Below are 23,901 nucleotides of genomic sequence, written 5' to 3'. Positions count from 1 at the left end.
GAGCAACACAGGGCAACCTCAGAGTAAAGCTCTTGAAAGCCTCTGGAAAATCTCCCTGATCTGTTACATTTCAGTCTGAAGTCTTGCCAAAAAAAATCAGATCTGAAGATGTGCACCCAGACAGATCTGACAACTGGCTAAGCTGCACTGCTGTCAAGTAAAATCAACTTGCTTGTTTGGGCAAATAAAACACCTTGGCACACTTCCTAAGCCACCATTTTATCTCACCTCCCCCCTCTTTTCTTTCTTAAATGAAAGATGATCAATATATATACACAGCATACAAATTTAGTGTTAATTATGTCAATGTTAGTGTTGCTTATATAGAAACAGTTACAGAAAATTAATACATTCTGTGTCAAACTACTAATTCACTGAATTCAAATACTTGAAAGTTATTCCTCAAATAAAATAATCTCCAGATGTAGTAAGGAACAACTTTTATGCAGCATCAACCTTTTCTACTCAAGTTTGAGACAACATACCTTTTCATGGCATAAGAGAATTATGTAAACTACTATTAAATTCTAAGCTGGGGACAATGTTAGCAGATGTCACCATGCAAGTTCTGTCCTTTTCATGACAAATTAAACTGCTTGCAAAGATGACGATCAACTTTTTGTCTGGTTTTATTAACTAACACTATATACTCAATGCAACAGGGGAATCTACTGTCCACCTGTGTTGAGAATGACTGACTCCCAAGCTCGATCCTTAGAATACACATTTCTACCAGTCCAAACAATATGCAAAATGCCTGTGTCACATAAACCACTGCACTAAAATGTGTTTTCAAACTCATAACCTACTGCACTCTACAACAAAGGAGCACTTACTGCCATTGTCGTCAGAATCCTCACTGCTGCTAGGAAGCCGATGTCGTTTCATGATCTCCACGGGAAACAGCAGGCAGCCTGCAAAGCAATGAGACAGCACTTAACCCAAGATAATAATACAGTCATCAAGTCGTGTTTCTGATGGCATTTGAGGATTTACAGCACACAAAGGAAAGCAAACAACTTTAAATAGCATCTGAAATATGAACAGTGAGTATCTCAAGGATGCTTAATTAGGCAGTCCTCATATAAGCAGGTGAACAAAACTAGAGAGGATCAGTGACAAACCCACCAACACTTTCACTTCAAAGACACAGTGTATTTTTCTTTGAGAGATTTTAAGATCACTAAGTGTCTGCAGTCAATGTGCTTAACTTGCCCTGACTATTCTGACACTAGATTTGCAATACAATAACATTTTTACTGCTTGTGTAAATATTTACTTTGGCTACTATGTTTCTGGAACCATTTTATTTCAGTTTAAAGTGCCAGATTTACAAAATCAAAGATTAAATTCATCCATTTGTGTGTGTGTGTACACACACACACTAAAAAAAAAAACAAAACAAGCCCAAAAACTGCAACAGTAGAAAGCCAAGTTTTCCCAGATTAACTAAACATGCATCATCTATGCCCTGGAAGGCACCAGCCTGGAAGGTAAGAGTTACTTCCTGCAACAGGCCCATTGTAAGCACCACACCCAACGCTGACTGTTTTTCAGGAATCAGACCACCAACTGATTACACCAAAGATCCTCCAAACTGACAGATGTCTACGAATAATGAGTTCAATTGCACATGAACTAGTGCTGTAAAAGCAGAAAGCTCCAAATGGGTTTAACTTCCATCCACAGGACATGGCTAATTTTGCATGTATTCTCTGTGGAATGAAATCAAATGTAGAAAAATGTAAGGAAGATGTAAATAGCTAGTCAGCATTTATATGTAAAAAACTATTAAAAAGTGTAAACTGAAGAGCAGAAAGACCGTGACAAGTGCAGAAAGACACATCTTCTTCCTAAGTTAAACTGACAAGAACTTTAGATGCACATCAAATCCCCTGAGTCATTGCTTACCACATTATCAACCGTGGTATCAACAAGGTCTGGGTGTTCTGCTAGCAGCAAAACTCCAGGACACACGTCTGTGGCATAGATTTGGAAACCAGACGCCAAAACAACTTTTTTTCTTCTACGTAGGTGCAGAAAATCTATCCTTCTCATTTTCACACAAGTTAGGATTCCCTGAAAACCTTCAACAAAATTCTTTCCATTGACCCTTCAGTACACAGTTAACTATTTCAACTTTGCCCACTGAGAACATGTTTCATTGCAGTAAACTCAGTAACACTTTTGTAAGACTAACTTTTGTAAGACTAATTTCCAAAATAAAGAGACTCAAAAAGCCTAATCAAAGACTGACACTATTTCTAAAAAAGCAGAACAATATCTTCTCTTCCAAAGTGATTAATATAAAAAGAAATATGCCTTTCCTTTTGAGGGAATTAATTAATGCTACAGTTCACACTTCACCAAGAGCTTTTGCCACCATTTCACAGAGTAAAAGTTCATGTGTAATGTTCGATGCCAGAGAACAAAGAATCGTAAATGACATCCTCTTACAGTGCTAGAAGAATTCTCTCCAAAAGAATTGCTTTGAAGCAGACCACAACTCCGTGTGTATGGCAGACGGAAATGCTGACAATGAAGAAATACACAGACCAGCTTGCATCATCAAAATAATGTGAATAGAGATCTGGTCTAAATGGAGTAGATCCAGAGCCAAGTTCTGATATAATCATTTACAAAGACTGAAAGAAAATATTCCAATTCAAAACTGGATAAGACAGAACTGAAAAATCAATTAGCTGCTCCAAGGCCAAAACCAGGGAGATAAATATCTATTCTGTAAGGTAATTTTTCTTGCAGTCCACATACTTTTCCTGTAATTGGAAGAAATATTAATGGTAGCCATGTAAAAGGACACACTCACTTAAAATGGAAATATCTCCCATAAACAAAGTAAAGAGGATATGAGGAAAATAAAGAAAAATTAAGTTAAGCTATCTCAGAAATGGAACTTCTGTATTCCAGGTCAAAATCATCACTTCTTAGTTTGTTCCCACATAGTCTGAAAAGTAGCATGCACTGTAAGGCACAATAACATAGTGTATATACACTGAGACACACGATCGTACAGTGAACAAGAAAATTCAAAATTCTCTTCTTCCTCATCTATTTGGATAAGTGTATTTTGAGTTCATCTTTTCCTAACCATACTTTCTACAAATTCACAAAACAAGAAAGAATGTGAAGCTTCTCCCTGCTAAAGGTCTTTAAAAAAACAAACTAAACACTTTTTTTGTTGTTATTGTTTAAAGCAGAGAGTAGTACTCATACTTCCAAATTGAAGCACTCTCCACAGTTCTCCGGGAAATAAGAGAAGTCAGAACTTCCCTGGAGTACAGAGTATTAGATAAGGCAACTAATTTTCTTGTCCACTCTAGTCAGGTTTCTGAAGTTAGCCACATTGAAAAGCCTCAGTTCTCAAAAGTAACATTAAAAGAAATCGCCCATTTGATGAAGCTTCCATGTGATTTCTTTATAGATGTGTGTAACAAAACAAACAAAAAAATGAAACAAAGTTAAAACCCAGAGATCTCATTTTCCCAATCTGAGTTTTATAGAGGGTTAAATCACTGATGGGAAAAGCAGCATTTGGCTGCTTTAGAATAAGTTTCAAACCTCGTAAGATTAACCTCCTAGAATTTTTGTCATTAGAAGTAATAAATCAGCTTTTTTCAACTTCTAAACTGCTAATAAGAATTACAGCCAGAGATTGAAATGCTGCTGCTCTTCACAGTATTGCAGTGTCTGCCTCAAAGACTATCAGATTCTATCAGGTGACAGGGTCCTTAAAGTCACACAAGAACTGCATTAAAAATAAACATGGGTTATGGGTGGTGATGGTTAGGTGCAGATTGAGGGTGATTTCCTTATTCAACCACAGGCAAACATATTTTCCCAGCACATTTAGAAAATATCATTAATTCAAATCATTTTAATCTTCAAGAAAAAGCAACAAAACAAAACAAACTGTAGTAACTCCTTCTTCATGGGACATCCTTAACTAAAAGTAAGATGGTATTTTTATGCTGAAAGAGGCAGAATGGGAAAACTAACAAACTTTTCATTACAGTTACTTAATCTCATTCTTTTCCTAATCGGAGATTTGAATGCCAGCAGTACTACTGCTCTTTGAAATTCTCACTCTTCACAGTCATGAAGAGATTGGTATTTTTCACTTGACTTTATTTTGACATACACTTAATACACTTGGGTGCACATACAATGCATCTCTCATTAAAACATATTCTGAAACTGAAGCAGGTCTGTCAATTCTAATGGGTCAGAAGCAAAGGCAAGTTCCTCAAGACTGATTACACCACAGCTAGTTTAACGATATAACTTGGCTATGATTACTATGCCTGTAAGCAAAAAGAATTCACATGTAAGCATAAAAAGGATAAAATATTTCAGCTAAGCTTTAAGACTCATACCAATATCAAGTAAAAATTACACATTCACTCTGCAACACCTGCAGGAGAGGAACAGCCTGCTCAGGTTACTGAGCTCAATTCCCAGCAACTGCATGCAACCACATAATTGCTGTTCAGCCCAGAAATTTCCACAAAACATTACCTGCGTCGACGTATGCCACAGAAGTTCCCAATTCCCTCAGCAAAATGAATCCCTTTCTCTGAAGCAAGGAAGTAGCCAATCAAGCAGTCATCTTGAACCCTGTATCTTCCACCACAAACATGTATACAGCTGTTTTTCCCAAATCCTTACTCTGGCCTCAGAAGGGCATTTGCCTGTATCCCGTTCACCTGCTCAACACTTGGAAAGCTACCAGAGAGTCCAGCAGCCCTAACATCCCAAGCGCTGCTGCATCACCAAGTGAAATATTCTCTGAGTTTTCAGTGGCACCTAAAAACCCCACAACTTCTGTACATCATTTCATTTTCTTGAAAGATGATTTCTTCTTCATGTTAAAACTATCCTTTCAGAAACTAGAGAGACCAACACACAGCATACTGATAGTTATTGCTCCCAAATATCCTATTATAACATTTATCCACTTATTAGGGGTGGGGGTAAGTGGACTCAGGCAAATGCCAGTCAAACAGAGATTTACAGAAACAGCCAGGACTCTGCTGGCAATGTTACTCCATTTCCAAGGGTGGACAAAGCATCTAAGAGCACTTTGTGCTCCTCAATAAATGGCATCAATGGGGCAGAGGCCATGACTTTTCAGCCACCAAGCACTGTCAGACAAGACGGCTATGCCAGGACAGTGCTGGTGAGGTTGGCAGAGCTTGCAACATTCTCTGCTTGCACCGTTCCAGACACCGAAGGCACTGCTCTCTACAGAGACGCATCATTGGCAGCTTTTCCACCCATTCTTTATCATGCTAGCTCTGAAAGCAAAGCTCTGGATTTTACTCCTCGATTAGGTACAAACTCCAGACCTAACTCCGGACTTCATGGTATCATTGCTCAGATAATTTTTAAAGGCAATACCTGAAACATTTCTTATGGCTACCGTATTTTGGAGAGCACTAAGCCTCTTTCAAAATAGTTGTAAAACGCTATGCAAATGAAATTACGAGGTAATAATCCAATATAATCAATGGCAAGCCACAAAATAACAGTTGGATTTACATATCCTGTGGCGATGAACAGCAAACATCTAACTCTAAACAAATAATTAAGGCACAGTTAGGAATATGGACGTTCCTGCCTACTTCCCAGTATTTGCTGGCAGATGCAATGGGTTAGAACTAGCAATATGACACTGTACAGCAAATGTAGTATTTTGACCAGTATGCAGTATTATACTTAGTTCTTAGCTCTGCAAGAGCTTAATTTAAAAGAATCAACAAAACCAAAAAACCACACTGGACAGCAAAGCCAAGATCTTTCCTTTTACTTTCTTTCTCCCACACTGAAGTCCCAGGAGCTGCACACATAAGAGTGAAAAATAAAAAAAAAAAAAAATCCCTTTTTCTAGCTTCCTCAAAACAGAGACCCAGACATTACCCTGGAAAACTGGCATGGTGGTGTGCAAGCACATACATCCATGTGCAACACACCACAGAACTTTTTATGCTACTACTGCACAGTTACGAACACCATTTAATTTTTCACTCAGTTTGACCCCCAAGTAGAGAGATGATCAAAGAGAAAGATGGAAAGTGTCCCAGTCTTTTTTATGCAAATAGCTAAACAAATTTTTAAAAAATGATTATACATGAAAAAATCTACATCCTTAGGTCAAAGGTTTTACATAGCACAATTCTTCTCCTAAAGTATTTTTAAGGGCTATATAAACCTCTGGGTAAAAAAGAGTGTGTAATTCAAACTCTAACAGACAATTAACTGTAACTGTGTTAACGGGTATCACTATAATAAACTGCACTGAACAGCTGCAGAGACAGAATGGGAAGAAAGCAGAATTATGACAGATGTACACCCTGAAGACAAACTGAAAAACTGTGTTTTCCTGAAAGTAACCCACTAACTGCAAAGAAACTAAGACCTAATTATCTCTACTACACAAGAAACCACTTCAAAACACTTACTGTACAAATGGAAGTAAAATGTGACATAGTCTTAACAAAACTGATAGTAGATGAAGACATTTGGCTTCTACTACTGTACTCTTTTTAAATAGCTTGTTTATTCCACCCCAGTCTTTAGCAACTGACACTTAACAAAGCAAAGAAAAAACAAAGGCTTTTTTCTTCTATGTTCAGACCAAAAAAAAAAAAAGGAACTACATCAGAAATAAGCTATACTATTAAAATCCATCTAAAACTTTATAATTCCTACGAAAGCTCCAACAGTGACATTTTATAGTCACAGAAAGACTTCTTAAATGAAATTCTACAGTATTATGTAGCAGAGTCCATAGTACAAATACCCACAGAACCTAAATTTGTAGAAAAGAACCCAAATCTCATGAAACAAATATAATGTTCGAAGTGCAAGAGTGTTCTCCACAATGAGTATTTCCAGTGACTTCAGTATGCCTATTCAAAATTTCACAAGAAAAGGTAGAAACACTGTTTGGACATAGCAACCCAACACTTCTCAGCAATCCACATGCTCATTTATGCACCTGTGCAAGTCAGCTCATAACAGTATCTTACAACCCAGGCAGTGGTGGTAAATTATTCCCAAACTGTGCTGGTGAAACTGACTGCCCAAAATCTTGAGCAATGATAAAACTAAGCTCCATGAATTAATTTGACTCACCCTGAACCCACCACAGTTCATTTTTTACGTCAAGAAAACACTGTCAGCTTGGTCAGCTCCAGTTGAAAATAGGAGCATAAAGCAGCAGTACTAAACACGTGGAGAAAACATTTAAGGAAAGCCTGGAAGATTCAGGGTTTTTTTACTATATTCTGTGAACTGGGAATGAAATCAGAGAAGCTGGAAGGGAAATATGCAGCTGTGAGGAGAAAGGGGATTTTATTATTATTATTATTTTATTTTAAACATATGTATGAAATGTAGCTCAAAAGCAGGGAGCGAGTAGTATCTGAAGCCAGAGGGAAAATCCTGCCACTAAAACGTACAACCCTTGCTGTTTCAACAATATCCCACTGAGTGTGAGAAACCTCCATAAATAGAATCATAACAAGCATATTTTGGCATAAGTTTTACAAAGGTTTTAGGTTTGCGATCGTGGGCAGCTTTTGACTTACTTAAAAGACAATGCCTGCTTAAATAGGAAATTATTCCAAATCACAGCTAAACCTTTCTTTAAAAGCAAAAAAAAAAAAAAAAAAGAGGCTGGCATAAAAGCATCTTCGCTTTGACATTAAAATGTCAACTAAAATGTGTTGCTAAATGCTATAATCATTTCTAATACTATCTAACAGCTACCCAAGGAGAAGCAATCTATTTTTTAACGCTTGTGTGGAGCCACACAAACCAGCCATTTGCATGTCACACATGGCCAGTTCTTGCTGGAGGACTGACAGCTCGTAAGATCCCACAGACTTCACCTTCGCCTGAATCTAATAAACTTTATTAGAATAAAGGTGTCGCTTGAAGGACAAGAAAGAGACCGAGGGAGAAGTTACTCAGAGGCATAACTATTCCCTGGAAATCGTCCAACAGGTGATTGGTACCCCTACCCATCCTAAGGAGAGGCCGCCACTCGCCGAGTCAACGGCTGCCAACTCAGAGCCGCCTTTCCAGAGGGCGGGAGCTGGGGCTTGAAAACTGAGTTCAAAAGCGGCGCCTGAAGCGGACTGGGTGCCGCTCGGGGAGGCCCTGGCCCTCCTCCTCCTCCTGCTGCCTCAGCTGCCAGCCCCGGCGCGCGGCTGCTGCCCACGCTCGCGCGGCGCCTCAGGCACCCGCCCGCCGGCCGTCAACGCCCGCACCGCGGCCTCCTGGCGCGGCCGCCGGCCCTCGAACTGCCCGCGCCAGGGAGAGGAGACGGAGCCGCTTCCCTGCCCGGGTGCCACAGGGCTACACCTTCCTCGCGGGAATGGCATTTTTCTGGGCAGCGGCACGGCCGCCAGTTTCCATTTGAAACGGCCCGGCTGGCTCCCTCCTCCTCCTCCCGGCTCCCGCTCCTCCCCGCCGCCGGCCGCACCAATCCGCTCGGCCTCGGCTGCAAATCAAACTTGGTGCCCCTGGCTCCGCTGCCTCTCCCCTCAAACCTCTGTCACTGCCGAAAACGGCCACAGCACCTTCCCGCCCCCCGCCCTCCACCCCCACGCTGTGATGGAGGCGGGGAGGGGGGACGGGACGGGACGGCGGTTTGGCGGATTGAGCAGCAGCACGGCACCGAGGAGACTTGAGCTCATTTTCTGTGTCTGTCTCTCCTCCCACTCCCAGACAGTTCTGGAAACTGTGTATCACCTCTTGTCACAGGAAACCAACCAGCAGGCGGTGCAAACAAACAAACACCCTTTGCCTCCACCCTCCCCAAAATAATGAGCATCCCACCGCCTGTTGTTAATGCACTAGCGGGCGCAAACGGGAAGGGAAGAGCCAAAAAAAAATTCACCTCCAAGCAGGCGACCACCCGAGCCCAGGGACAGGCAGAGTGGCAGCAGCATCAGGGCGGCTTTGTCTAATTTCAGCAAGTGGAATAATCGCTGGAGCTGCACTCGCCTCCTCCGGGAGGCCGAAGACGGACCGTTACACAGAAACAACGCGTTAGCGGGCACACCGCAGCCGAGGCCCATCTTGCCCGCCAGGCCCCGGGGAAAGAGCGAGTGGCGGAGCGACCCTGACAAGCGTCCGAGCAACTTCAGGCATTTGCTGCCGCTCCCCTGCGCTTGCTGTTTAATTATGTTACATTCGTGTTTCGATGCTGCGAGTGACGTTCCGCTTCCCCATCAAAAAACTCCGGCGCGGCCCCACCACAGCACCCCTGGGAGGTCGGCAGAGATGCTGGCCCACGGCACCCACGGCGCGCCGAGCCGCAGGAGCGGGGCCCGGCGCCCCGCTCATCCGCCGCCCACGCCGAAGTTTGCTCGGCGCCCTCCCCGCATCCGCTCCTGCCGGCGCCTCACACTCGCACTTCCACTCCCCGGCTCGCCGGGCGCTGCGAGGCCGCCGTGCACCTGCTAGCCCAGCACTGTCCCAGCGCTGCCCCAGTTGCAGTGATATCGCCCCCCCGCCCCGGGCCGCTCCGCGCGCCTCCTCCCGCGCACAAGCTCTTCAACACGTGGACTTGAGGGCTCCCGCAAGCTGCTCTCCGGCAGGAGACAGACACCGTACGCTCGCCTCGGGGCGGAGTGGGGGGAGGGGTACCGGGGCACCTCTTGACAGACCACCGCTCTCCGTCCCCTGCGGAACGGTCCGCGGTGCCCCACGGCACACCCTTCTGCGCCCATCGAACATACGACTAATAATCGGCTGCAGCTTTCCCGCTCCGAAAGGCAACTTCTGCTTAATTTCACCGATAAGCAGTTTTTATGCTTTCCAAGCATTTTTTCTTCCTACAAGCCAAATCCATGTGCGACTGGCGGGGGGGGGGGGGGGGGGGAAATCAGTGTAACTACAAAGCCGCTCCTACACACAAACACCTCCTGCCCCACGCACACGCTCCCCGCCCTCGGCGAGAGGTCTCGTGGACATGTGGGTGACACGGTGACAGACACTGGCCATGGCTCCCCCCGCCCCCTTCCTACACATCAGTATCCGAGCAGGACCTGCGCTCTGCCATTGCCATCTGTCTACCAAGTTGCTCCAACGCTCCCTACTTTTCGCGGAGGGTGATGCCCGGCGTTGCCTCCGAGCCGCCCCCGCGACTCAGCCCGTAGCGACGCCGGAGGCGCGGGGCCGGGAGCGCGGCACGCCGTCAGCCCGTTCGGCCGCTGCACCTGGAAAGCTGCGCGGTCCTCACTTGCCGCGCCGGAGCCTGGAGCGGAACAAAAAACGGCGCCCGCAGCTGTCGGCAGCGGCCCGTCGCGCCGAGCGGCAGCACTGCCTCCCCTCCCTCCTCCCGCCGCCCCAGCCCGGCACAAGTTGCTTGTGGGATAGCGGAGCCGCAACTCGGCCGCCTCCTCTCGCCCCGAACCGAGCCGCACGGCTCTTGGCGCCATGTTAATGACGTACTATCTTATTTCCACTAGGCAGCGACCTTCGGCACGAAACTGCTCTCTCGCCGCCTCCGGAGCGACAAAAAACCCATCAAATATGGCTGTGCTGGCGGCTCCCCCGGCTGGCGCTGCGGCGGCGGGGCGGCGGCGGCGGGCACGGTTACCTGCTGGCAGCGGCGGCGAGACGGCAGCGGCGAGGGCGGGTGGCGCGGCCGGGCTCCCCCTGCGCGAAGGGCTCGGGGCTGCCTCATGAGTTCGGCGCGGCGCCGGGGAGCGGGCGCGGAGAGCGGCTCCCTGCGCCACACACACACCCCCGCGCTCACTCTCACACACACACAGACAGAGACTCCCTCTGACTGACGTTTGTACTTGTTATGGAGGAAGGACTCCGTGAATCAAACTCGTTTCTGGGTCACTGCTGCCACAGGGGGGAGCTGCTTTAATCCCCTGCCAAAACGGGAAGGCGAGGGAAGGGGGGGAAAGAAGCACAACGTAGCGCCGGGGTGGGGAGGCGGCGGCGGCCCCGGGGGAGCCGCCGTTAACTCTTGGCGGGCCTGGCCGGGGCCGTGCCGCGGCGGGGGGCCCCCGCCTGCCGGGCTGCCGCTCGCCACCCCCCGCCCCGCGTCCCTCCGCGGCGGGCGGCTTCCCGGCGAGCTGCTCGCTCCCAATTGAGCCAACCCGGCCGGAGACCGGGCGTGAGCGGCCGCCCGGCTCCTGCCAGCTCCGCGCATATCCTCAAGCGGGCTCGAAAATCAAGGTAGGAGGGCAGGGCTGCAAGGCTGGCAGCTGCGAAATGAAACGTGTCTGCACGCAGATCCCGCCCGTGGCGTTACCCTGCAGCGATTGCCTCTCCTCTCCAAAAAAAAAAAGCGTAAGCCGATTTCACAACCCGGCATTGTAATGCTGTACAGGCTCCCTATGCCTAATACTAAATTCACTGCTTTTCAGGAGGAGAAACTGAGGCAGGTAAGAGTTAAACGCTGTGAGCCACATACGTAGCGCATAATTGCCAGGGCAAGAATAAGACTGCAGGCTCCCTATTCTCAGCCCCCAGCGTTATCCCTCCAGCTCCCTAACTTTGATACTTCTCAAAGACTAGAAAGAGCTAACATACTGAGGTTCAGTTCACGGCTTTCTAGCAGGAAACGAAATTATCTTAAATTGGCACCAAATTACACGCTAAACTTCCCATTATCAAAAAAAAGTATGTTTGAATACAGATTTCTTGATTTTCTACATAAATTGCTTTACCTCATACCAGGCACCTGTGCTCCCTGAGTGAAGAGATACTTTTGAGCAGAATTCCTGAGCAAATACAGTATGAGGTAATAAGCACTATAGAGAAGATTCAGCAGAATCTCAGACACAGAATTAAGGTGATCTGTGGAAAATAATCTCCACAGTATGCAAATACAAATTAATGCAGCCTCCACAGCAATACTGGTCAGTCTATCCCACCTTGGTTCAACAGAGGAATTGGGTTGTTACTCATCCATGCAAACCAAGTCACTTACCGGCTGTCTCACCCGCTTACCCACCCAGTAATGAAACAGTGCTTAGATTGCTACATGTCCTAAAAAGTCATACTTTACTACTACAAAAGAAATATCCTTTTCCCCTCCAGATGGCTTTTCACAGTGAAAACAAGACAGTCATGGTTTTATTCATACATCAGCCTGAAGCACCTTCAGATTTTAGAACCTAAGACTTTCAATTCCCCTTTTTTTCCAGCTACATGAAAATAAGAAAAACACACACATTCTCTCCATTCTCCCACACTTATCTTGGTGTCCAGATGTGTAAAGATACCTCTATCTGGAGTAGCTTTGCGCATGTTAGTACTTTGATAGGATTCACATTTGTAGGCTCAAGGCCTTAGCTTTTTGCCACCACAGCCATCAGGTACATGTGGTCCTCAGTGCAACACATTAGAACACATTATCTGATAAATAGTCCCCTATTGCCCAAATTACGTTCTCATCCCCATCCTCTTACCCTGGAGCTTCCAGGAACCTACTCCATGCACTAATTTTCCCTACTTCAAAAGGAGTCAGTGTCTGGAGACTTTTTGATCAGTATTATCTAAATAGCATATATTCACTGATGGTATAAACCCTGAGATAGGTTAGGTAAGAGTTTTTTCACTCAGTGGTCTACAGGCCCCTTGGGAGCTCATGGACTACTACTTAGAAGTCCATATAAAGTAATTAGGTGAGCAAAGCTACCGTCAGATGGCATTTACTATACAGAAGTATGCATCTCTACTAGATGACTGTAATTTTAATTTTAAAAAAAAGCCATTGTAAAAGACTGAAGAATCACAGGAAATGCTGTTTGTCCCATTTTTCTGAATTCTGTGAAAATTCAGAATTGGTTTCTGAGAAAGCATTAAATGTGAATGTGTTCTAATTTCTTAAGAGGAATGATCGAGAGCTGGCTGAATGACAGAGCCCAGAGGGTGGTGATCAATAGCACAGAATCGAGTTGGAGGCCTGTGGCCAGTGGAGTTCCACAGGGATTGGTTCTGGAGCCTGTATTGTTCAACATCTTCATCAATGACCTGGGTGAGGGGACAGAGTCTACCCTCAGCAAGTTCGCTGATGACACCAAACTGGGAGGACTGGCTGATTCCCCAGAGGCTGTGCTGCCATTCAACGGGATCTCAACCGGCTTGAGAGGTGGGCAGAGAGGAACCTCATGAGGTTCAACAAGGACAAGTGCAGAGTCCTGGAGCTGGAGAGGAAAAACCCCATGCACCAGTACAGGCTGGGGTCGAATTGCTGAAGAGCAGCTCTGCAGAGAGAGACTTGCGAGTCGTGACTGATAATAAACTGACCGTGAGCCAGCAATGTGCCCTTGTGGCCAGGAAGGCCAATGGCATCCTGGGATGCATCAAGAAGAGTGTGGCCAGCAGGTCAAGAGAGGCTCTGCTCCCCCTCTACTCTGCCCTGGTGAGGCCTCATCTGGAGTACTGTCTCTAGTTCTGGGATCCTCAGCTCAAGAGGGAAAGAGAACTTTTGGAGAGAGTCCAGTGCAGGACCACCAAGATGATCAGGGGACTGGAACATCTTTCATATGAGGAAAGGCTGCGGGAACTGGGGCTGTTCAGTCTAGAAAAGAGATGACTGAGGGCTGATCTTATTAACATTTACAAATATCTAAAGGGTGGGTTGTGACATCCCTTTTTTCTATTGTGTCTAGCAACAGGAGAAGGGATAATGGGATGAAGCTGGAACACAAAAAGTTCCATTTAAACATAAGAAAAAACTGTTTCACTGTGAGGGTGAGGGAGCCCTGGCACAGGCTGCCCAGAGGGGTTGTGGAATCTCCTTCCTTGGAGGTCTTCAAGACCTGTCTGGACATGTTCCTTTGTGACCTGGTCTAGGTGAACCTGCTTCTGCAGGGGGGTTGGACTAGATAAACTCTGAGGTCCCTTCCAGCCCTACCATTCTATGATTCTATGATAGAGACTTTCCTATCTCAATCTCTTTGTGGTAATATTTTTGGTTTTCTTTAATTAAATTTCTTTTGGATATACAGCCAAGCTGAAGTTCCATCTTTTATTTTAGGAAACATTTCTCTTGCAAGGCCATGCATGTAGGAACAGAACACAAATGTTTGCAGAATGGTGGGCTGTGTTTTAGAAAGCAGGAACTGAAAACACTGTCTAAATTACAGTACAAAACTAACCAAACGTGAGCCTTCTGTGCTGTAAAAGCAGCTAGTCCAGTCTTTATGGAGAAGGTAATGGAACTGGAACAAAGATGCTCTTTCATCTCTGTATGCAGTGTATTGCTGATACTGAGACTGTTCTGGAATAACATACTTAAAAACTTTAAAAGGCAACACTGAAAACTTGAAGGGATATTAGTGGAAGAATAATTTGGGGAATTATTAGAAAACACTTTGCAAAGAAAAGGTTCCATCCTGTACTACTTCAACAGTACACTTACAAAGTTATATATAAGTTGTACATTGCTATGGTCAAACTGGAAATAATAAAATGGAGCATACAAGAGTAAGCCACTGGCATCACTGATACAAAACAGTGCAGGGGGAAAAAAAAGGATATGATCTAAATAAAGCAATGAGTTGCTCACTATAGAATCAGCTTTAGCAGCTTAAGACACTATAATAAGTCCTGCCTGAGAATACCAGCAGCAGAGACCGAGATGGGCTGTATGAGTGATCCTCACCTGCTTCTCTACAAACTCGGTGTCCAACTCAGCCTGCCAGAGCAGACAGCCTACCTACAACAGAACAGAGGAGGATGGTACAAGCAAGACACGTGGGCCAAAGAGAGAAATCTTAATTCCGCATTAAATATCTGGCCACAGTCTGCTTCTAAAGATTAGGAACCAAACCAGGGAGAGACAGTTGCCTTCTGCCACCTCCACTGGCAAAATTTCAAAGTGATGGAGGTAGAGTCAATAAAAGTTTTGCCATGGACATCAGTGGGGATGGAATTTCAGCCTTCATCTCTAATGGATATTTGCCCCCTCGGGCCTCACTCAGTCATCTTGATATCAGTATTAGCACTCATTCCGGGAGCACTTGGAGAATATGTATCAGGCTTGGAGTTAGGCTTTGTACCAACAAAGACAGCTGCTCCCTTCTCCAAGTTCTTTCACCAGATCTAGTCACTCCATATTAAATTTTATTTAAATTTTTTAATTGTTTATATAGTTTCTTAATGTCTCCCTCTTGACTCTCATTTCTGAGCAGATGCACAAGGACAAGGAAAGAATATGTGGCTTTTCAGCATTTTTTTTCCCAGCCTGTTGCTGCAGCAGTGTCTGATAAAATATTTTTACTAGTTCCTTTTTTTTATTTTAAAATTTTGATAATACTCCTTTTACACCTGGAATCTTTTCCACTAATTCTTGCAGATTCCCAGCACATGAAGGCACAGCTAAGGAAGCTGAGTTTCTTGCCACTTAAACTTAGCCCAGTGTTCAAACCTGTTCTTTTGCTCTTTTGGCTACAGTTTTTAAGACCTTCTACTTCCATTTTCTCCTTCATTATTTTGAAGATCAAAAACCTGAGGAGGAGAACACAGTACAGATCCAAACCCACACTGTCCATATTTTAGCTTGTACTTAGTCTTTGAGAGTTAAGAACTTCCAGAGAGCTTTCTCATCTCCTGTGAAAGATGTGTGTGTTGCACAGTTGGGCCAAATACTGTTGAGGTCCATTTTGTCTCTAGTTGGTCTACTCACTTAAGCAAGGGGAAAAAAAAAGATTTTTACTCATGCATATGTAAATCTATACCACTTACAAATTGCGTAAGTGTAATATTTTTAACTCCTGCAGGAATAAAACTTGCTCACACGGCTTACGTATGGACCATAGAGGAACACAGTTGTCACAGATTCATCTAATCCAAATCCGTCATTTATGGCAACACGGAGCCTGACCACATAATTATGGACAAAAAAAATGAATTGCTGCTTTGCCTTTTCCTTCCTTCTCCTTATCTACAAGCACTGAATTTTGGTGTACCTGGATTAGGGAAGTCAAAAAGACTAAGCTCAAGTAGTATGTTATTTCCTTTTACCATGAAGCTGAGGTTTACAGCTACCAGGGTTCCCTGTGGGTATGCTTTGCGGATTCACAAGCCATCCTCCAAAGATGTGCTTTCTGCTGTGTTCACAAGCCTCATTCATCTAGTTTATAGCTCCTTTGTTTTATTGAAATGTAGTTGTTGTGAGAGATCACTAATTGGGTGTACCAGCCAGCACCCCAGTAATCAGAAGCTGTATCACTTAGGGATGAGGATGGAGGAGAATGAAATGAATCTTTAGAGCTGAACTTTACATTTAACATGCTATCAAACAGAGTGCTTGCAACAGAGAAACTAATGTAGTCTTTTTAATCACAAAACTTGAGAAGTAATTATTTTCATTTTATGTGTGGGTAGGCAGGGCATACAAAGGTTAAATCACTTGCACAAGTCACATGTTAAGTCAGCATTAAAACCAAGAATAGAAACCAAAAGTCATGCCTATCTGTCCAAGGTTTCTAATGATTAAACTATATCGTCTCCTTTGGCCTGATCTCTTAGCACATAACACAGTACAAAGTATACTTGACATTTTGCACATAGATATCTTAAAATATTTTTACAAGTCAAGCAATCATTGCGTGGATGTGCAGCTGCTGACATCTGAAAGTGAAGTACAAACAGGTATGCCCAACATGTAAAATCTGCTCAATTCCAAAATCTGAAAGCACAACTACTGAAATCAAATGTTTTCAAATTATTCTAATTGAAAAACAGCAGCTGTCAGGAAACCAGTGGAACAAGAATCTCAAGGGAACAACTAGAAGCAGGCAGTTAACTTGCAGGTCTGCAAGTTAAGCAGGATGAAGGTGATGCATTACCTTTAAGGTAAACAGCACAGTTTTGTACATGATTAGAAGTAATTAGCAACCAAGGTAATGCCCTAAGTACAGGAAGAATGGACTGTGAAAACCTCAGGCAAGTGAGAGTTCAGCAGCAACCTAACAAATCTCAGTTGAAATATATACACGTGCCTATGTGGCAGCTCATCAAGCAACATTACACTGGCTAATCTTGATGAATTTCAATATTAAATTGTGTTTGTGCAGGCAGAAATCATGTAGTGAAAGAAAGGTGCTGTGACAAGACTCGTAGAAGATTTCAAGAGAAATCTGATTATAGATTTTCCGATTGCAGAGTGTGTCCTGATAACTGGTTGCTAAAAATGGAGTAGTGGTACCAGTTTATTGGGGAAGTACAACAAAAATCACTTTCCTTTTTCAGTAGCAACCTAGTGCCAAAGTTACCTTTTTAAAAAAAAGGAAAATTAAACTCTGGGTCCCTAGGAATCAGAAAAAGATTAAGCTTCTTACAAAAAGCTCAGTTGTTTCTCTGAGCAGCTTGTGGTAACATTTCTGGAAAGAGCAGAAACCTTGGAATTAGATTCCCATGTGGCCCTTTGGGGTTCCGCTGGGTACTTTATGGAATTGCCCCAGAGTTGCTTCTATTTGTGGTCTCTCTTGTGGTCTCTTTTCCAAATACAATGACTCACAGTTCATTGAATTCAAAGCTGTTTCCAGGCCACGAAACAGAGGCCTGCCACAAAGGCCAGGAGATCATACACTTTCCATGGAAGAAAACAGACCTAGGACAATTAGACCTAAGTTCCAATGCAGTGTAGATACTCTGTTTTTCCTCGGTAAGTTTAGCTGCTTCTCCTCAGTTTACCAGCTTACCAGTTCTGATGCTTGAAATCGCCCTTTGGAGATATGTCAGTCGTAATTTTGACAAAGGGCAAATTTTCTCCCTAAATCACTGATTTTAGATGCCGTTTTCTTGAAACCTTCAAATGTTAGTAACTTTAGCTCAATAGCAGACAGGTGTAAGGCAAATAGAGTGTAAAGAAGCCATCACTTCTAAGTAAAGAAAATGCTAGCCGGACAAATAGGCAACTGTTGTTTACTTCAGCTATTTTACTTTACTAATTATATGTTTTAGAAATTAAGTTAGTCAATATATAACACAGGAAAAATGAGAATATTAACTGTCTTTTTCTTGTGGTAATAATGGTTACAAGTTTCACTGCATAAGCATGACAGTTTAGAAAGCTTTTATCGGCATTAATATAATACAAGCTGCCTTGTGTACTTCCATTTTAGTGTTACATGTATTCAGAGGTTTAGCACTTCCGAACAGGACTTGTCACACAAGGATCAGAATATCCAGCACGAAAAAACTTTAAGATCATAGGATAATTCAAGTCCTTCTCTAACCTCCTTCCCTCCATCTCTCATCCCCCAAAAAGGAGAGGTTTGGGATAAACAAGGCCATTTATCCTATATATCCATGGGTCACATAACTTTGCAGCAAATGGCCCTAGCTGACTATCTATCTGGCATTAATACATACCCAAAACACCACAGCCCACTCTGCTATGTTGCTGCTTCACTAAGAGCTTATCAGAAACACACACCGAGTAAAAAATTGACAAATATGAGAAAAGCCACAGTACTCTTATCAGGCAGAGAATTATTATCTAGTTTGCAAATAAGACATGGAGACAATAATGGTAAAGAGATACAAATGAAACCTGCCCCTGGCAAAGCAGAGACTCAGTCTCATGATTCAGCCCGAATGTATTACAATAGTATAATCCTTCAGTCCTGTTTGAAACAAGCAGAACACAAAAGGTTAACTATCCTTAACACTGCATTTGCACACTGCATGTGTCTAACCCCAGATTTCTGCTCCAGACTCTAGGAGAGTATTAAGAGTTACAGGAGGCAGCAGGGTCTGCACACAAAGATGTTCAGAGGCAGAATCTGAAACAGATGCATAGTAAATTTTCAGTGCACATAATGCAAACTCTCAGGGTGTAAACAGCCTTTGAGTCATTTAATACCATTTCTAACAATAATTCTGAAGTTACTTTTGTTCCTTAAAATGGACAAAGGAGTTTATTGCTTATTTAGATGTCACAGCTACTTTGCTAAAGCTGAGACTGCCACGGATATATTTAACTAAGCACACAGTGAAGAATAAAGAAAACCTGGAAATCAAATCATTACTCTGGATCCTGTGAACTTTGCTTCACTAAGCAAAAAAAAACCTGCAGCAAACAAAATAGTCTCTGACCTTCGAGAACAACATTAAAAAAAAAAAAAAAAAGGTTGATCTGCTTATGTGGGCAGATTTTGGCACAGGGTAAACATAAATGTTTGCTCCTGAAATTGCACAAGTCAGAAGAGAATCTCTCTCTCTTTTATCCAGGACATGCTTTTAAAGCATCGTGCATTTATGTTTCTTTGACAATTTGGCACAGGTTCCTTTCTTCACAGGGAAGTGCTGGTGGGACAAAGTAAACGTGCCAACTGTCTGTAACCTGGTATCTCTAAAGGAGGAACGGGCACATCCTGCAGTGAGCACACGTATCCTCATGTAACTGCCAAAACCACAGTTCCAGCCTACTCAGCTTCCAAATATTCAGCCAACCATAGCAGCATATCTGCCCTCAGCCAAAGATGAAGGTGAGCCCACAGTGTCTCAGATCTCTTCTGGAAAAGGGCTGAACTGCTTAAGGAAACAAAGCAGAGTTTTCAGCCACAGCACACAGTTGGAAAGAAAAGTTTACAGAAGATAAGTTCAAGAAAGGTTGAAATAGCACCAGCCCTGTAGCAGGCAGTCCCATGCTTGGGTACAACTTGTGCTGCCACTCTGGTGTAGTGCTTTGGATCAATAATATCTGTAATCAAACATATATTGACCAACAGGCCAGACAGATGCAGAGAGGTAGCAAAGGGATTTTCCTTTCCCAACATACCAGTACTGGAGCTTACAGCAACAATTTGGCTCTGCCTTCACGTCTTTATTTCATGCCTTTCAGAAAGCTGCTCCTGTAGGTTTTTTGGGGTCTCCTCTGTTTAAGGAAATTAAGCATCTTTCATGTCTACCTTAATAAAATATTGCAAGTATTGTGCACTCAGTAGTGCCTCATACAGCCTCAGATATCCTAGTTAGCTTGTTTGTGGGAGTCTCAGTGAAGGAAATTAGTGACAGCAAAAGGGTTCCAAACCTTGGGCAACAGGATGAGAGATTAAGGTGACCGATTGCATGAGTACTGTCATTTCACGTGAACAGAATGAGTAAGTACTGAAGAAGCATATATGTCTGTGTCATACTGTCCCCAGCAAGGGAGCCCCATTAACCGAGTAAGCTGGTTACCCTTCAGAGTACAATTAACATCAGCTAGTTAAATGTTTTAAATCCTTTTAAAGTTGCGAAAGGTACACTAATAGCCTGAGTTCTATGGTTTTCCATGAAAAAATAGCAGTCCAGAAAATCAAGCTGCCACATACACCCAAAATCCTTTCTGCTGCATATACACATGCATGCTTTGTTTTCACAAAGTCAGGCAATCTCCAAGCACAGCTAAGGGAAGATAACACTGATAATTGTCTTACTTTAAAAATTCCTTCCACGTACCTACAGTTTATAAGCAACCATTGAAAGCAAAAGCATGAGTTGAAATTATCTTTTCACTGGGAGCAAGTGTTCACACCACTTAAGTGGTTAACTTACATGGAGCTAGGATTTTTTCCTGTTTTATAACTGGAGAGAATTCTATTTAGCCATTGCCATGCAAACTGTATGCTCTTTTTTACTGAATTGATGTATCAAACACAACACATTGCACTGTGATTGAAGACCATCTCAGCCTGAACTTCAGAGAAGGAATTAGTTGACAGGGGGTTTAAAAGCTGCATGTAATTTCTAGCATATATACCAAATGAACTCATACTCAGCAACGTGTTTGCTACACTAACCCTCTTTACACTTCATAGCACAAAAATAGACACATTTAACTCTTGTGAAAATTTAAGCCAGGTGTTAGAGCATAAGCACACCTAAAGGAAAAAAAAAAAAAGTGCTAGGTTTCTGAGACTAGGTTCAAAGGACTTTAGTGTCCAAGACTAAAAATGTAGTTTATCAAATGCTTTCTGATTTATCTGGCTCTGGAATAGTCTAAACTTATTTAGTACCTCCCTGCATGATTGCAACATTCCTTGAAGATCTGCAGCTCTTCTTTTTTTTGGCATGATCTGCACTGCTTTAGTTTGCATAACAAGGTCCCAGCTTTAGCTTCAGTCCAGTGAAGCCAGATGCAATGGTCTAGGGCTACTGACTGGTTAGATGCTTCCACTTTCTCCAAGCTGAATTTCACAACACTGTGCTACAGAGCCAAAGGGCCTGCTTGTTCTCATCCTGCTCCATGACTTGTATGCACTCAGTGGCACAATGCCTCAACTTTAATAAAAGGGATGGAGAATACACATTTCAGCCCAAGTTTTGGGCTAAACCTTTATATCTCATATCTTTGTACTTACTAATTCTGTTCTGACTATACTACTTTTTTAAAAACTGCAGGGAAAAGCTCTTAACACTTGACTCATTTTTTAAAATGACACTGATATTTGAGGCCTGAGTAAGGCTTTTGCTAGTTATGCTACAGACACAAGATGCCAACAAATATCTTTTTTTTTCTCTTTTTACCTTGTATTAATAATACCAGTACATTCAGCTTACATTTCACTATTGAGAAATCATTTTGTTCTACATATAAGAAAATCTCCTGTATATGTAGGCCACAGCTTGTAAAAAACAACAAATAACACATTTTCTGAGAGATTAGGTATGGTACATTGTTTGATAGTGACAACAAACCACATTAATTTCCTCAAGAAAAAAAAAAAAAGAACAAAAAAACCCCACTCCAAACCCACAAGACTTTTGCAAGAAACAAGTGAAGTTGCAATTTTTTTTCATTGCACTAAGGTTACGTCACTTATCTCTTGGGTACAGATGACACTAGTAACCATGTGCCTGGACTGCAACTAGATTATCAGTTTCCTTCAAATAGTTTGAGGGAAGAAAAACAGCAAGAATGCTGTATAGGAAAATGAAGGCTTAGTCTTGTGCTTAATTTGGAAAATTCTTTCCATTTAGCCTCCAAATTTTTCATATTTAAAGGTTTTCACATACAAAAATGTATTGATTGTGCATGCAGATTCAGTAGCTGCATATGTAGCTACCCAAACTGTACACAATGTGAGCATCACACCTGTGCATGCTAAATCTATCTCTCAACAAGTTCTAGCTATTAAGTCCAAGCATTTTAAATCATCTCCACCCTTTAGGAGACACCTTTCACCTTTGTTTCAAAAAAATTTCAACAAATTAATCTTATTTTAACCCTGAAGGTTCTAGTCCTCAAGAGTAGCGTTATGTTTTTCAATGACATTACATAGAAGTGTGCACACCAAATGTTAAGTCAAGTTTTGAAGACAACACCTTAATTTCTTGACTCCCATAAAATGCATTGCACTTCAAAAATTCTCTCACACAGTTGCCATTTACAACACTTGAGAAAGATCAGACAAGTGAGGATTCAAAAAAAAAAAACCCATTAAAAAAGTGGGGAAGGTTAATTCTGTTAAATTTCAGGTTGCAGAATGCCCTGCACTGCTGACAGTTCAGCTGAATCCTCCATGACTCTACAAACACCCTTTAAAGCTAGAAGAGAATCTACCCATAACACAAGGTCCTGTCCACCAGGATTCACGTAAACATTTAGATCCTATTCATGATCAGAAATTCATAGCCAAATACAAGTAGTGCCAAGAGCATTCTAAGATTTCTGCAGCAAAATGTAATAACTTCATTTTAATAGGTAAACATGATGAGCTCCACAAACAACTGCTGAGGCTTTAGAGATCATTAGTCCCACAGAGAAAGCACTAGCATCCTGCAGTATCAAATTGTTTATCACTAATTTACAGAGGCTCACTACACAAATACATTTCTATCACTTTTTACTTTCTTAATTAATTACATATGTTAAGCAAATTAAACTGAAGGATGCAAATTAAACTGAAGGATGCAGCAAATACTCACAGGGCAAGCAGTGGCTATGTCATCAACAATTCCCTTCTTTGCCATTCAGAGAAGTCCTTCCAATTTTCTTTTTCTTTTAGCATCAAAGAGGATCACAAAAGGATGAAAGCTGTGATTTAACCAGCACAGTAGAAATCAAGAGAGACTGCTATTGCATCGAGATTAGAGAGAGCTGCCAGAGAAGAACTCATAGACTGGTGCATGAGTGAACAAGCAACCCAAACTTTGGAAACCTTCAGATCCCAATCAGAGTATCCCCATGCACCTTTTCAGTATGATAAGACCAGAAGAAGCTCACAGACAGCAATAAAGAATGTAGATATTTTTAAATTCATAAAGTCTTCCAGAAAAGAAAAAAAAAAATCTACACTCAGCTCTCAGGTGGGTGTGAAAACAAAGCAAAAAACAACAATTTTTTTCTTTGTCCAGTACTTCCAATACCATACAGGCTGCTATGAAGACAGTTAACTGCCTGCCAGACACACTCAGTACCTCTACAAACATATTTAGATCCAGGGGCATCAAATGGACTATTATGGTATCCAAATATCATAATATTATCTATTATATATTTATCTATTATCTATATAGGTACTATAATAGTATCTAAAATTTTGATTTAAAAGGTTATGAGGTCTTCTCCTTTTGATATTATTCCTTAACACATATTAAGATTTAAATGGTTATGAGTTGGTTCTCCTCTTGATATTACTCCTTAACACATGTTCAAGTCCTTGTACCGTGTTATCGCTTTTATATGTGCATATAAATTTTTGGCCACACAAACAGAACCTATACTTCAAGTATCACGTCAGTCTGTTTAAAATGTATACCCATTTTTGTTAATTACAAAACCCACAGATTTTTCCTGATAGTCCAAAAATCATCCTATAAATATAATTTTAAATATATTTGAGGAGTTCTATTTGTGTTTTGAAAAAAAAATTTGCATTTATTTTTTCTGTACTATAAAGTACA

At 42.5% G+C, this 23,901-nt stretch overlaps 1 protein-coding gene across 5 annotated transcripts in view; it reads right to left on the bottom strand.

The window, feature by feature from the left end:
• JADE1 (jade family PHD finger 1) overlaps positions 1–23,156 on the bottom strand; it is a 55,468-nt gene extending 32,312 nt beyond the window's left edge. Inside the window, exons 1-2 of one of the 5 annotated variants that reach the window (XM_061994253.1) lie at positions 22,924–23,156; positions 837–914 (exon numbers count right to left, since the gene is read on the bottom strand). In XM_061994253.1, coding sequence (XP_061850237.1) covers positions 837–888 — 52 coding nt within the window. In that variant the 5' untranslated portion in view covers positions 889–914; positions 22,924–23,156. Of the gene's footprint in view, positions 1–836; positions 921–8,926; positions 9,817–10,485; positions 10,600–10,830; positions 10,921–22,923 lie in introns of those variants that run through there. The other 4 variants (XM_061994255.1, XM_061994254.1, XM_061994252.1 and 1 more) reach the window with 4 other exon arrangements.
• Positions 23,157–23,901: the final 745 nt, after the last annotated feature.

Source organism: Colius striatus, chromosome 3 (assembly GCF_028858725.1).
Source record: "Colius striatus isolate bColStr4 chromosome 3, bColStr4.1.hap1, whole genome shotgun sequence".
In the NCBI taxonomy this organism is placed as follows: domain Eukaryota; kingdom Metazoa; phylum Chordata; class Aves; order Coliiformes; family Coliidae; genus Colius; species Colius striatus.
This window is presented reverse-complemented; position numbering and strand designations above follow the sequence as displayed.